Raw genomic sequence first — 14,605 nt, 5'->3', positions numbered from 1 at the left:
GAGGTTTTGTTTTTTTTAAAGAAAACACACAGCTCAAATTAGAAATCAAGCTAAGAGCTGGTACTGCAAAGGGGTTGGGATACACTACCAAGTTACTGAGCACTTTACTCCAACTGCAGTGCTATGATTTCCACTGAAGTGAAGGGAAACAGAGTGTTCCCCAATTGGCAGAACAAGGAACTAAACAAACTAAAATTGCTAAAGATGAAGCTCTCACAAAAAGAATAAAACCTGCATTTAGCTTGTTTTGGGCTTTTCGCCATCTTTGTAAGTTACAGTACACATTAAAAAGATCAGTTTTTTGGAAGTAACAGAATTTAACGCCAAAAGGGACCACCAGACCCTCTGTATATCACCAGCCACCTGCACACTAAACCTAAAATCAGACCAAAAGGAAAGGAATGAAAAGGAAAACAAGGAAGTGCATGCAAAACTGTCAGCTTGTAAAATCTTGATATCTCTTGAGTACTGAAACTGACAAAATAGCAGGATAGCTGTCCTCTTCTATTGCATTACATTTTAGAGTTCAATGAGGAAGTTAAAAAACCCACTATTTCACTTACCATTGTCATTCTAGGTTATTAAACCTTTAGTACCTCTGACTACCTAATAAAATAAAAAGTAGTACTATCATTTTATGAACACACTCAGTGCATTTGGGGTTAGGTTGTTGAAATAACTAGTGGGAAGCAAAATAATTATATTCAAAGGTTAATCTTTTATATATTTTTCTTAAAGAGTGGAGAATTAAGCATTCAATACCTGATTAGAACTAGCTTTTTCAAGCCTGTCAATCATAATTTCAAACTGTAGCGGCTTGATCTCCATCTTCCGATTGAGTCTGTTTAATAATGTCTCATCTTCAGAGTCCATATCGTAATCTGGTTGCTCATTGTCGAGATTAAACGCTGAAATAGAAACATGTACAAAAATTGCTTTTAGTTACAAGGTCATTTATTTATGTTAAGGATGCCAAATTAAGTTATTATAATGATGCAACAGAAAAACTAATCATCATTTTAGCTGCAAATTAACACCTTTAAAACTAGCTGATCTCTTATATCTTCAGTTTATAAATTTCTCACCTGATTTCTCATTTTCCTATATTCTTATATATTTAACTTCAAACCTGCTTTTCTTCAGTAATGCATCCAGTAAAGAGGAAAAAGTCAGTCGAGTTATTTTAATATCAAATGCTGAATTAAGAGATGGAGTCACTTTATACATCAGTCACAATAAGATTTACTAATTTAAAATCTGCACTAAAAATCAGAGTTATTAAAAATATTTTAAGTATGGACACATGCCAACTTAACTTCTTTCCCTCAAACTCATAAAAACAAAAAATAGTGGCAGCCAAAATTCTGCTGATAGAATTCTGATGCACAAGATTTTTTGAAAGATTCAATTATTATAATTTCAAATGCAACCCTTATTCAGACACCAGGCACACAAAGAAGAGAACTCCGCTATATGTTTAAATTGACTGGTTTTGGTATTTGAGATAACTGAGATAATTAGCATATATAATACATTGTGGCGGGGTTTTTTTTAAATTTTACTATGACTGTGAAAGTGCTCAATCAACACTAATAAAAATTAAGGTGGTTCTTATTGCCAAAAACAAGTACAGCACAGGGAGTGAAAAAGCAGCCAAGTCTCCTTATCCCTTCCTTCCCCACAGACACAGCCCTGAACAGAGCCTTGATCTGGAAACACAGTCTCTCTAAGAGTTAGAACATACTTCACATTCCATGTACAGTAAAACTCCAATAGTCCAGCACCAATTGTCCAGCACTCCCAATAGTCCAGCATCAAAAGGGCAAGCACTCCTGACGGAACTGGGACGGAACCCGGAACCGCTCAGGTCAGTCACTCTCACGTGGGTTACAGCAGGGAGGGGAGGTGTTTGGCTCTGGGGAAGGGGAGAGGAGGGGAGGGGAGAAAATTGGATTACGCACAGTGTCCCGGCCAGCTCACTGAAAAACTGCCCACTCAGTGCATGTGCTCCAGCACCTGGAGGGAGACACGCTGCTGTACCGCTGCTGTACCGGCAGCTCCGGGACCCGAGCATGAGGTCGGGGAGGGAGTGGGATTAGGTTACAGCAGGGAGGAGAAGTGTTTGGCTCTGGAGAAGGGGAGGGGAGTGGGATTGGGTTACAGCAAGGAGGGGAGGTGTTTGGATCCAGGGAAAGGGAAGCCTAGGGGGATTGGGTTTCACACGGCTTCACAGCCAACTCATTGAAGAGTCGGCTGCTCAGCACAGGTGCCCCAGTGCCTGGAGGGAGACGCGTGGCTATACCGGAGGCTTCGGGACCGAGCATAAGGTTGCGGGGGGGGCTGGAAGGGGAGTTGGGTTGGGAGTATGCAGTACCTCCTGATACTCCGGCATATCCGATAATCCGGCACCACCTAGGTCCCAAAGATGCCGGATTATCGGAAGTCTACTGTATATTAAATTTTGGCCTCGGTCAGTTAAAATTTAAACCAGACTAGAAAAGTATCAGGTGGATAATGCAGCAATGGCAATTTATTTTATATAGATAATTCAAGTCCTAAATGACGGCAACACTCTTTAATCAATGCTAACATTCAATTAGTGAATGTTTCAAACTAGGAATCTAAAGTTAAATATGGCATATGGAGTCTTTCTACTGCCATTATTTTTTGGAAAAGTAAATGATTTGGGGAATTGAAACAATAAAGGTTTATGCTAAAAAAATTTTTACCTTAGGGCAACAAGTTAATTGAAAAAAAACTTAAATATTTAATTCAGAACTAAATGTAGGTGATGTACTACTATGAATACACAGAACGGATTACCCACTTCTTCAGAATATTGATTCTTGACCAAATAATGATAATGCTCCTTTCTAAACCTTTACTATTGAAAACATTAATATCTAAAGATAAAAAGTGGTGAAGTGAACCACAACATTTAAGATTAGGGATGTGAAAGGTTAACCAGTTAACAGGTAAGATCACCCTAAACGGTTAACCAGTTAAATGGTTCCAGTTAACCAGTGAAGGCTGGAGCAGCTCCTCGCCTGCTGCATGCAGGGGGCTTGTCCAGCCCTGCAGGGAGCCCACTGTGGAGAGGGGCTGCTCTCATCCGTAGTAGCCAGTCTGCAGGCAACCCTGGAGCCCCACAGACAAGGGCTGCTCCCATGGAGCAGCCCCTGTCCGCAGGGAGCCTGGGCCCACCACAGACAGGGTCTGCTTCAGTGGGGGATGGGAGCACGGAGATGGAGCAGGGGGGCTGGGAGTCGTCAGAGCATGTAGCAGCCTCTGTCTATGAGGAGCTCAGAACCCCACCATGAAAAGGGCTGCTGCCATTGCACTCTGCTACCTTTGTATCAGAGACAGCAGCACAGGGCATCAGACAGCCAGTCTCTGTGGGGATCTGGTTTTTAAACTGGCTCTCCTCATGGAAAGGCTCCTCCTGCCACCCTGCACTGCTGCCTCTGATACAGAGGCATCTGTGCGGAGTGGCGGGAGACTTCCTAGGAGTGGGGCCAGGATCACATTGGCTGCCGGCCTCAGCCCCACCCCCAGGGACTATCGAATACTCGTGTAAACAATAAGGTTTCATGCCATTACATGACTATTCAGTTACCCGATAGCTAACATTCCTACCTTCCATAATAAAAATATGTTTCCGGTATCTTCCAAGACCCAGATGTCAGGATAGCTAAAATCCTCGATCACTAATAAATAGGTACTCCATCTCCCAGTGAAAGATATTTGAAACTTACAGCTTTGCCAATACATGCCAACACCTCATGAAAAGTACTAGACAAACGCTAATTAGAAAATTAAACAGTTCACAGCTGACTGGAAACAATGCACTGTATGGCACACATATTTCAACTCTGTAACCTCATTGTTTCTCAGAGATGGGATACATCTATTGGACAAGGGTCTAACTAACCACCAGTACCTTGGAATGGAAACTTTTTTTAATCAACTCTGCTACAAACACCATCCTCAGAACACACTGAAACAAAACCAGGTACACTATTTCTTTATAATACAGTATTCTTTTACAGGCAGTCCCCGACTTACGCGGATCCGACTTATGTCGGATCCGCAGTTACGAACGGGGCTCCCTCGGAGGACACGGACTGCGGGACCTCGCGGTCCAGCCGCCCGTGTACTCCGGGGCTTTCTCTGCGTCTCCCTGGTCTGCAAAGCCTCGGGGAAGCCAGCAGTGGGACAGCTCAGAAGCCCCGCGGCTGTCCCGCTGCTGGCGTCCTCAGACGCTTTGCTCCCCATCTCCCTGGCAGACCAGGGAGACGGGGAGTAAAGCCGCGGAGGACCCAGGTGGCGGGACCACGGTGCGTCTCGGTCCACTGCCCGCATCTTCCTGGTCTGCTGGGGTGGGGGGGGGCGCAGCTAGTACGCCCCCCCCCCCCCCAGCAGACTAGGCTTTTCTCCAGACGCCTGTGGCAGAGCAGCTGGGGGGCTGCCGGTTGATCCCGCAGCGCCGCTCTGGGCGCTACTGGACCAACCCGGCAGCACCCCAGCTGCTCTGCCCCAGGCGTCCTGATTCAGCCGCTGCTGGTCAGTTTCAGTAGCGCTACTGGGTTGGTCCAGTAGCGCCGAGGAGCACCCCAGCTGCTCTGCCCCAGGCGTCCCCAAGTCAGCTTCTGCTGAAACTGACCAGCGCTGACTACAGGAAGCCCGAGGCAGAGTTGCTCTGCCCCAGGCTTCCTGGAATCAGCTGCTGATCAGTTTCAGCAGCAGCTGACTTGGGGACGCCTGGGGTTCTTAAGTTGATTCTATATGTAAGTCAGAACTGGCGGTCAGTTTCAGCAGCGGCTGAATCTGGACGCCAGTTCCGACTTACATACAGATTCAACTTAAGAACAAACCTACAGTCCCTATCTTGTACGTAACCCGGGGACTGCCTGTACATGGTATCATGAGCCCAGATGACAGGAGTATTGCACGTCCAGAACCAAAATAAATAAGGGAGGAGGGAGGAATGAAAAAATGAGAGGGGGGGGGGGGACAAAAGGAGGCAGTGGGTATATAAATATCAAAGGAAAAACTGAGCTAGTATCTATCAGCCAAAACTGACAGTACATAAGGACCTAAAAACTGGATAGTTAAAAGAAGCAGATATGGACCATTAGTTAGCAACTAGAGAGGAAGAGTACTAATACCAGTTGCTAACTAATGGTCCTTATCTGCCAGTAATTACAGGCCATCAAGAACACCATCTCTGATAACACTGCACACCTAGTTTTAGAGCTCTGCGACTTTGTCCTCACCAACAACTACTTCCAATTCCAAGACAACCTGCATCTTCAAGTCAGTGGCACAGCCATGAGCACCAGCATTGCACCACAATATGCCAACATCTTTATGGCTGACCTTAAACAATGTTTCCTCAGCTCTCGCCCATAACACTCTTACTTTACTTACACTATATAGATGATACCTTCATCAAATGGACCCATGGGAAAGGAGACTCTTGAAGAATTTCACAAGGATTTCAACAATTTCCACCCCACCATCAACCTCAGCCTGCCCCAGTCCACATGGGAAATCCACTTCTTGGACATTACAGTACAATAAAATAATGGACAAATTTCCACCACCGACTGCTAGACTTACCTTCATGTCTCTGGCTTCCATCCCAGACACATTTCTCAATCTATTGTATAGAGCGAAGCCCTAAGATTTGCCACACAAACAGAGACAAACACTTACTGGGTCTTCATAGAGCATTCCTAAAACTGAAATACCCACCTGGAGAAGTTAAAAAAACAAACTGACAGAGCCAAAAAACTACCCAGACATCAATTATTTCAAGACAGACCCCCCCCCCCCCCAAAAAATAAGAATTCCACTTGTCATTACCTACCGGCCACAACTCAAACTCCTTCAACACATTATCGACAATCTACAACCTATTTTGGAAAATGATCCCTCACTCTCAGAGGCCTTGGGGGAAGACCTATTCTCGCTTACAGACAACCCTCCAATCTGAAACAAATTCTTTCCAGTAACCATGCTACGCAACTACATCATAAACATCCAGGAACTCAGTCCTGCAATCAGCCACAGTGCCAACACTGCCCACATAGCTATACAAGTGAATTCATTACTGGAGCCAACCACATAAGCCACCAAATCAAAGGCTCATTTAACTGCACATCCAGTAATTTAATCTATGCCATCAAATGCCAGCAATGTCCCACTGCAATATATATACTGGACAAACTGAACAGTCCCTATGGGTAAGAATTAATGGACACAAATCAGATATCCACAAAGGGAACATACAAAAACCTGTTGGAGAACACTGTAATCTCCCTGGGCATTCATTAATTAGATCTTCAAGTAACTAATTTGTTACAAACCAATTCCACAAGCCAAATAGTGATAGAAATGTAGCCGTGTTAGTCTGAGGTAGCTGAAGCAAAATTCAAGACAATGTAGCACTTTAAAGACTAACAAGATGGTTTATTAGATGATGAGCTTTAGTGGGCCAGACCTACTTCCTCAGATAATCTAATAAACCATCTTGTTAGTCTTTAAAGTGCTACATTGTCCTGCATTTTGCTTCAACAAGCCAAATACACAGGGAAGGACTGGCACTACAGCTCATTCACAAGTTCCAGTCTCACACCCACTGAATGAATAAAGATACTGGATGGCTGGGTCATTATCAACCTACCAAACAACGAAGGCGACAATGGTTCTTTGTTTATGTAGAATCTCATGATACTGCCTACATCAGTGGTCCCCAACGCAGCGCCCACGGGCACCATGGTGCGCGCCGGGCCATTTCTGTGAGCCCGCGGACTGATTGGGGCCGGCCCCGCCCCTGGGCGCACAGCACAGGGGCAGCCCCGCCCCCGGGTGTGCAGTACATGGGCTGTGCTGTCCCCGGGAGCACAGCGTATGGGCTTCTCTGCCCCTGGGCGTGCAGCACAGGAGCGGCGCCGGCCCCAGGCATGCAGTGCATGGGCTGTTCTTGCCCCGGGTGCGCGGCATATGGGCCATCCTGCCCCTGGGCATGCGGCACAGGTATGGCGCTGGCCCCGGGAGTGCAGCGCATGGGTGGCGCCAGCACTGGGCATGTGGCACATGCGCGGCCCCACCCCCAGGCGCCCGGCAGCCCCAAAAGGTTGGGGACCACTGGCCTACATGTTTTGTCAGTCTTTAAGTGCTACCTAACCATTTGTTGTTTGCTAATTAATGGTTCTTATCTGCCCCCTTTGACCATCTAGTCCAGTGGTCCCCAACCTTTTGAGGTTGTCGGGCGCCGGGGGGGTGGCCGTTCGCCCGCCAGGTGCCGGGGGGCGGGGACACTTGCGCGCCCGGGGCGGCCCCCCCCATAGCCGCTTGCCCGGGGGGGCCAGGGCCGGTGCCCCCCACAGCCACGCGCCTGGGGGTACAGGGGGACCCCCATAGCCAGGCGCCCGGGGCCAGTGCCCCCCCCCCCGCAAGCACCCCTCAAGCACCGCGCGCCTGGAATCGGCGCTTCCCCCTCCCCCCTGCAAGCGCCGCGTGCCCGGGGCCGGCACTCCCCGCAAGCGCCGCGCGCCTGGGGCCGGCACCCCCCCTGCCCCCCGCAAGCGCCGCGCACCCGGGGCCGGCACTCTCCCCTCCCCCCCCCCCGCAAGCGCCGCGCGCCTGGGGCCGACGCTCCCCGCAAGCGCCGCGCCATGTGCCCGGGGCCAGGCCAGCCCCGAGCACCTGGCGGGCGCATGCAAGTGCCCCCACGGGCGCCATGGCGCCCGCGGGCAACGTGTTGGGGACCACGGATCTAGTCCCATGGTCCCCAACCCGGTGCCCGCGGGCACCATGGCGCCCGCTGGGCCCTTTACACGCGCCCTTTACATGCGCCCACGGAGGAATCTGGGCTGGCCCCACCCCCGGGTGTGCGGCAGGTGCCAGCTCCGGGCGCATGGCCGGCCCTGGGGCGCCCCCCTCACCCCCACCCCGGCCCCCGCGCATGCCCTTGCCGGCTTTGGCGCCGGCCTTATCCCCACCCCCGGGGGCGCCGCGAGTGCCCTTGCCAGCCCTGGCACTGGCCTTGGTCCCGCCCCCGGGGGCGCCGCGCGTACCCTTGCCAGCCCTGGCGCTGGCCTTAGTCCCGCCCCCGGGGGCACCGCGCGGAACCTGGGCAGCCCGTGCCTGGGATCGCGGCACATGCTGGTGCCGACCTCAGGCGTGCGGCACATGCTTGGCCCCGCCCGCAGTCACGTGGCCTGTGAGCGGCCCCGCCCCGAGGCGCCCGGCAGCCCCAAAACGTTGGGGACCACTGATCTAGTCCACTGTTTCCCAACCAGGGGTCCGTGGAACCCCGGGGTTCCGCAGACCATCGTCAGGGGTTCCGCTGTTCACCAAGCAAACCTTTTCATAGGTAGGGGTTCCTCGGGATATAAAAAAAGTATTTTAGGGGTTCCTACATGGGAAAAAGGCTAGGAATCACTGATCTAGTCCTTAGGTGCTTATAAACTATTTGTTTTCCCTATGGCTTTCCAGCTTGGCTTTTCTCTTGATATTTTTTACCCACTGCCTCTTCTTGTTCCAGCCCCCCCGCTCCAATTTTTTCCTTCTTCCACCACCCTCTCCTTCTCCCCTATTTATTTTGATCCTGCACATCCAACACTCTGGTCATCTGAAGAAGTGGGCTGTGCCAACGAAAGCTCATGATACCATCTACATGATTTGTTAGTCTATAAAAACAGGACTGTGTAGCACTTTAAAGACTAAAAAGATGGTTTAATAGGTGATGAGCTTTTGTTATAAACCTCAACAACCCACCCAGAGAAATAAAAAAGCAAATTGAAAGAGCCAGACGAATACCTAGAAACCATCTAATTCAAGACAGACCCAAGAAAACCAACAATAGAACACCACTTGTCATCACCTACAACCCCCAACTTAAACCTGTCCAACACATTATCAATAAACTACAACCAATACTGGAACAGGATACTAAACTCCGGCAGGCTCTGGGAGACAGACCCATAGTCTCCTATAGACAACCACCTAACCTCAAGATGATTCTTACCAACAACCACAGGACATACCACACTAATACCAACCCTGGTACCTTCCCTTGCAACAAACCCCGTTGCCAACTTTGTCCACATATTCACTCTGCTGATACCATTATTGGACCCAACCAAGTGAGTTAGAAGATCAACAACACATATTCTTGCAAATCCAGAAATCTAATTTATGCAATCATGTGCCAAAAGTGTCCGTCCGCTATGTACATTGGACAAATGTCTCAGACACTTCGCCAAAGGATCAATGCCCACAAAACAGATATCAGACAGCATCATAAAGAAAAAACAGTTTCTTGCCATTTCAACCAGAAAGGACATTGTCTCAATGACTTGATTACCTGCATCCTGCTTCAAAGACCTTTTAAGACTTCACTTCAAAGAGAATCCTCTGAACTGTCATTCATGCTTAAATTTGACACTTTACACGCAAATCTGAATAAAGACGCTAATTATCTTACCCATTACAAAGATAGCTTCACCAATTATCACCTCTAATATCATTAGCTCACAGACATTTACCTCCCTTCCTTTCCCCCCTCCATCTCCCTTCTGTTCTGAAATGTGATTTGTCCTTTTCATATGTGTTCACTTTTTTTAATTGTATCCTTTGGTATATATGGTTGTGACCATTTTCTTCCACTATTTGATCTGAGGAAGTGGGTCTGGCCCACGAAAGCTCATCACCTATTAAACCATCTTGTTAGTCTTTCAAGTGCTACACAGTCCTGTTTTTTGTTTCAGCTACACCAGACTAACACGGCTACTTTTCTACCATTAGTCTATTAAGTGCTACCAGACTATTTGTTGTTTTTTAAGTTTATATTGTAATATGAATAGATTTCTACCTAAAATAAGATTAGCTGTTTCATGTTAGGGATGTTAATGGTTAACTGGTTACCCTTAATGAGTGAGGCTTACTGGTTTTGGTTAAGCAGTAGGGGCTAGAACAGTACCCCACTCACTGTGGGCAAGGCTCTGATCCAGCCCTGCAGAGCCTGCCATGGACAGGGGTGCTCCTGCCTGGCCACAACTTCCCATTTAATCAGTTAACCAGTTTAACTTAAGATTAAACCAGCTGATCAGTTAAAAGGGATTTTACATCTCTAGTTAATGTTGGCACACATGTAACAAATCACAGAAGAGAATCAAAGTTAATTCTGTGAACTGCTTGCTGACAGTGTGAACTATATGGATATGAGCAGCAGAACCTTCTGACTAAGGCTGGGCTATGAACAATTTTTGTTACTGTGTAACGATTTTGGTTAAATAGGTAATTTTGATTTTATATTAAACCAAAAGAGTTTTATTGATACAAAATCACTGATACTATTTCCTCTGGCTGCCTGCTTGCACTACTAGCATCATCTCTGGCTTATCCAAAAGAGAGCTTCAGCCAACTTCATCTTAATACAACTCCCCATTTTGGAAAATATACTACTCAAGTACAATGAAACAGAAAGCGAGGACAACATCAGCAGCATGCAGATGACAACAAACAAACAAACCCACCCCCCACACACAAAACTTACACACACACTATTCTTGAGAGTCTCCCCAATAGAAAAAAAAAAAACAAGACATTAAAAAAACCTCTCAGCATGAATTCATAGACAGCTCAATGGCACATTGTACACAGATTCATGGGTGCTGAAACATCTATAAAGAATAAACATGGATGATTTATATCTGTCATAATATTCAGAACAACAAAATCAACTACGTGGCGGTGTCTAGACTGGCAAGTTTTTCCGCAAAAATCATCTGCTTTTGCGGAAAAACTTGCCAGCTTTCTACACTTGCTGCTTGAATTTCTGCAAGAACACTGACCATCTCATGTAAGATCGTCAGTGTTCTTGCAGAAATACTGTGCTGCTCCCGTTCGGGCAAAAGCCCTCTTGAGCAAATCATTTGCGCAAGAGGGCCAGTGTATACAGCACAGTACTGTTTTGCGCAAAAAAGACCTGATGGCTAAAATGGCGATCGGGGCTTTTTTGCGCAAAAGCGCGTCTAGATTAGCACAGACGCTTTTCCGCAAAAAGTGCTTTTGCGGAAAAGCGTCCGTGCCAATCTAGATGCTCTTTTCCGCAAATGCTTTTAACGGAAAACTTTTCCATTAAAAGCATTTCCGGAAAATCATGCCAGTGTAGACGTAGCCCGTATGTATCACAAAAAAGCTTAACAAAAAGGAGTTAAAGAGATCAGAGGAATCCTGTACCGTCCAAGTCATTTCAATGTAACTTTGGCAATAATGCCCCTCTCCTGCCGAAAGAGAGAGAGTCAGAGTTAGGGTGCTAGCTAGCAAGGAGGTCAGGGGCAAGAGAGGATTTCTTGAATATGTGCTTAACAATCAACTAGTTGGAAAGTGCTTGGTTTCCTTTCTTCCCAGAAAGGCATTGATAAATTTCCCTAATAAGATGACCCAGTGTATTGCAACAAGATTATTTTGACTTATTTGTAGTGTGACTTTGACAAGGAGCCTTGGTCACAGACTAGCACACCACTGTACTAACTCTACAAACACAGAACGTAAAGATGGTCCACGCTCAAAGAGTTTACAATAAAACAAACAAATGGGACGGAGTCCAGTCTATAGGTTGTCAACCTAAATACCTCAGAGAACATGACTATTCCATAACAAAGCAAAGAAAGATCTTATGTTTTCCCTCTAAAATCCATCTATTAGCACACAAGCAGTCAATCCCATTCAAATCAGAGCAGTCTGAGATATAACAAATGGAAAATTCCTTATAGCAATAAATGTATAATTCTACATTCACACAAAACATATAGAGATTCATCCAATTATTTGTAGCACTATTTTTGCAAGACAGAATATCACATACACTACAGTAAAGAATTCATTCTTAACCTGCAACACAACCTCAACATAGTTTCAAAAACTTTTCAAGCTACATTCAGGTAAAATACAGTAAACTTCCGATAATCCGGCACCTTTCGGACCCAGGGGGTGCCGATTATCAGATATGCCAGACTATCGGAAGGGGGGGTTATGAGCGGTCTGGGGTGGGGTGGGGGGGATGCCACCCCAGACCCCTCATAGCCCCCCCCCTTCCGATAGTCCGGCTCTGCCCCAGGCGTCTCTGATTCAGCCGCTGCTGGTCAGTTTCAGCAGTGGCTGAATTGGGGATGCCTGCAACAGAGCAGCTAGAGTGCTGCCAGGTTGGTCCGGTAGCACCGACCCTTGGCACTGCAAGACCAACCCGGCAGCACCCCAGCTGCTCTTGGGGACGCCTGGGGCAGAGCAGCTGGGGTGCTGCCGGGTTGGTCCCGCAGCGCCGCTCCTCGGTGCTACTGGACCAACCGGCAGCACCCCAGCTGCTCTGCTCCAGGTGTCCTCAAGTCAGCTGCTGCTGAAACTGATCAGGGGCTGACTCCAGGAAGCCCGAGGCAGAGCTGCTCTGCCCCGGCTTCCTGGAATCATCTGCTGATCAGTTTCAGCAGGAGCTGACTTGGATACACCTGGGACAGAGCAGCTAGGGTACTACCAGGTTGGTCTTGCAGCGCCGAGGGGCGGCGCTACGGGACCTACCTGGCGGCACTCCAGCTGCTCTGCCCCCAGTTTCCCCGATTCAGCCGCTGGTCAGTTTTAGCAGCGGCTGAATCGGGGAAGCCGGGGGCAGAGCAGCTCCAATCGTCTGGCTGCCCGGAGCACTTCCGGGTTCCTGATGGTGCCGGACCATCAGATGCTGGACCATCGGAGTTTTACTGTACAATGATTTCCATTAGTATAAAGTCAGATTAATTAGAATATCTCTAAGACTAAGGTGATCTGTGAATAGAGATAAGGGGCATCTACATACCACAGCATGATTAACTTTTAAAAATAAAACAATCATAAATAACTGGTAGCATGGCTCATTCACTTATTCCTTATCAGAGAGTTAGGAAATCAAATGAATTCAAGGATGGTGAGATCAATAGAACAGAAGTGTATGGTCTGTCCTCTGACAACTACCTATCTGAAACACATATAAAACATCACTATGGAAATCCACAAACCAGCCCTACAAACAATACCTTCTTCAGTCCCTCAATCCCCATATCCTCCTGGCTACTTCAAAGGAGAAACAAGGACTTATCTACTATAACTCTGACCATGTTTTTGGGGTCATGTTTTTTGGGGACCTACCATATGAATACTTTGACTTTCCCAAAGTCAAAGTTCTGTTAAAGGAAGACAGAACAATATAAGCATGAACTTACGTTGAATGTGAATGAACTGCTTTGGTTGTTTAAACTCTCCTTTGTACAGGCGATTGTAATAGTTGACATTGCTCTCTGCCTCCGGGACTGGGATAACCATGCTCTCTTTCTTTTCTCTAAAAACTTGCTGTGCCGAAATAGCTCGTTGTAAATGGTGTTCCTGAAAGAAGAAAACATTAGAATTTGTTTATATAACAATACTTATTTTTTTTAAAATACAGAAAAAGGAGTTAAAAGTTAGTCCATTTTCCTAGCAATACAGGTTGCACCTCTATAAATCAGATCTCTCTGGTTCAGAAGGACCACAGATGTTCCAGAATGAGAAAGTCCTGATGAGCTATGGAGAACTGGAAGGGACCCAGGAAGGTTGGTGGCGGCCCAGTTGTGTTGAGAGAGTCAGGGGAAGTGGGAGAAGTCAGGAAGCCCCATCTGGGCTGCTAGGGGAGCCAGGAAGCCTGGTAGGCCTGGCAGCAAGGGTGCCAGAAACGACCTTCCCGGGTCTGGCAAAATCCCTCATCCAGGATTAGTCAGGTCCCAAGGGTGTTAACACCAGACTTGAAAGAGAAACCTCTGAACTGTCATTCATGCTTAAATTTGACACTTTACAGCCGGGTCTTAACTAAGACACTAATTATCTTACCCATTACGAAGATCGCTTCCCCAATTATCACCTCTAATATCATTAACTCACAGACATTTATCTCCCCCCCCCCCCGCATCCCCCTTCTGTTCTGAAATTTGATTTGTCCTTTTTATATATGTTCACTTCTTTTTTTTATTGTATCCCTTTGGTATTTATGGTCATGCCTATTTTCTTCCACAATTTGATCTGAGGAAGTGGGTCTGGCCCACGAAAACTCATCACCTAATAAACCATCTTGTTAGTCTTTAAAGTGCTATATAGTCCCGTTTTTTGTTTCAGCTAGACTAGACTAACACGGCTACATCTCTATTACTATAAGATGGATCGTATGTCTTCCAAGTTAAACAAAATAATATAAAAAGGAATACAAAAAGTATCATGTCAGAATTCGCTATGTATGTACACTAATTCCTTCTAGTATGGGAAGCCCAGGGTTCAAATCAAAATCATGTACTAATTTAATCTACTCTCAAATACAAAGAAACCCCAACGTTTTTATTTAAGATTGCTGCACCGGACAGTTTTCAGAATGGAGAGAGGACAACACAAAATGATTAAGGGAATGAAACAAAGATTAAAGATTAAATGATCTGGGGTGTTAAACTCAGAAGAGAGATGACTAAAGGGAAATATGACACAGGTCTATAAAATCAAAAACCGTGCGGGAAAATCAACAAGAAGGTGTTATTTACACTCTCAT

The 14,605-nt window shown here is 46.7% G+C and overlaps 1 protein-coding gene across 1 annotated transcript in view; it reads right to left on the bottom strand.

The window, feature by feature from the left end:
• EPC2 (enhancer of polycomb 2) overlaps positions 1-14,605 on the bottom strand; it is a 125,143-nt gene that overhangs the window by 68,240 nt on the left and 42,298 nt on the right. The window contains exons 2-3 of the mRNA XM_006135681.3: positions 13,263-13,422; positions 763-908 (exon numbers count right to left, since the gene is read on the bottom strand). Coding sequence (XP_006135743.1) covers positions 763-908; positions 13,263-13,422 — 306 coding nt within the window. The remainder of the gene's footprint in view (positions 1-762; positions 909-13,262; positions 13,423-14,605) is intronic.

The sequence above is a fragment of the Pelodiscus sinensis genome, chromosome 7 (genome assembly GCF_052426305.1).
Source record: "Pelodiscus sinensis isolate ZL-2025 chromosome 7, ASM5242630v1, whole genome shotgun sequence".
Lineage (NCBI taxonomy): Eukaryota > Metazoa > Chordata > Testudines > Trionychidae > Pelodiscus > Pelodiscus sinensis.
Note: the sequence above shows the minus strand (reverse complement) of the source record. Positions and strands in the feature narration are given on the sequence as shown.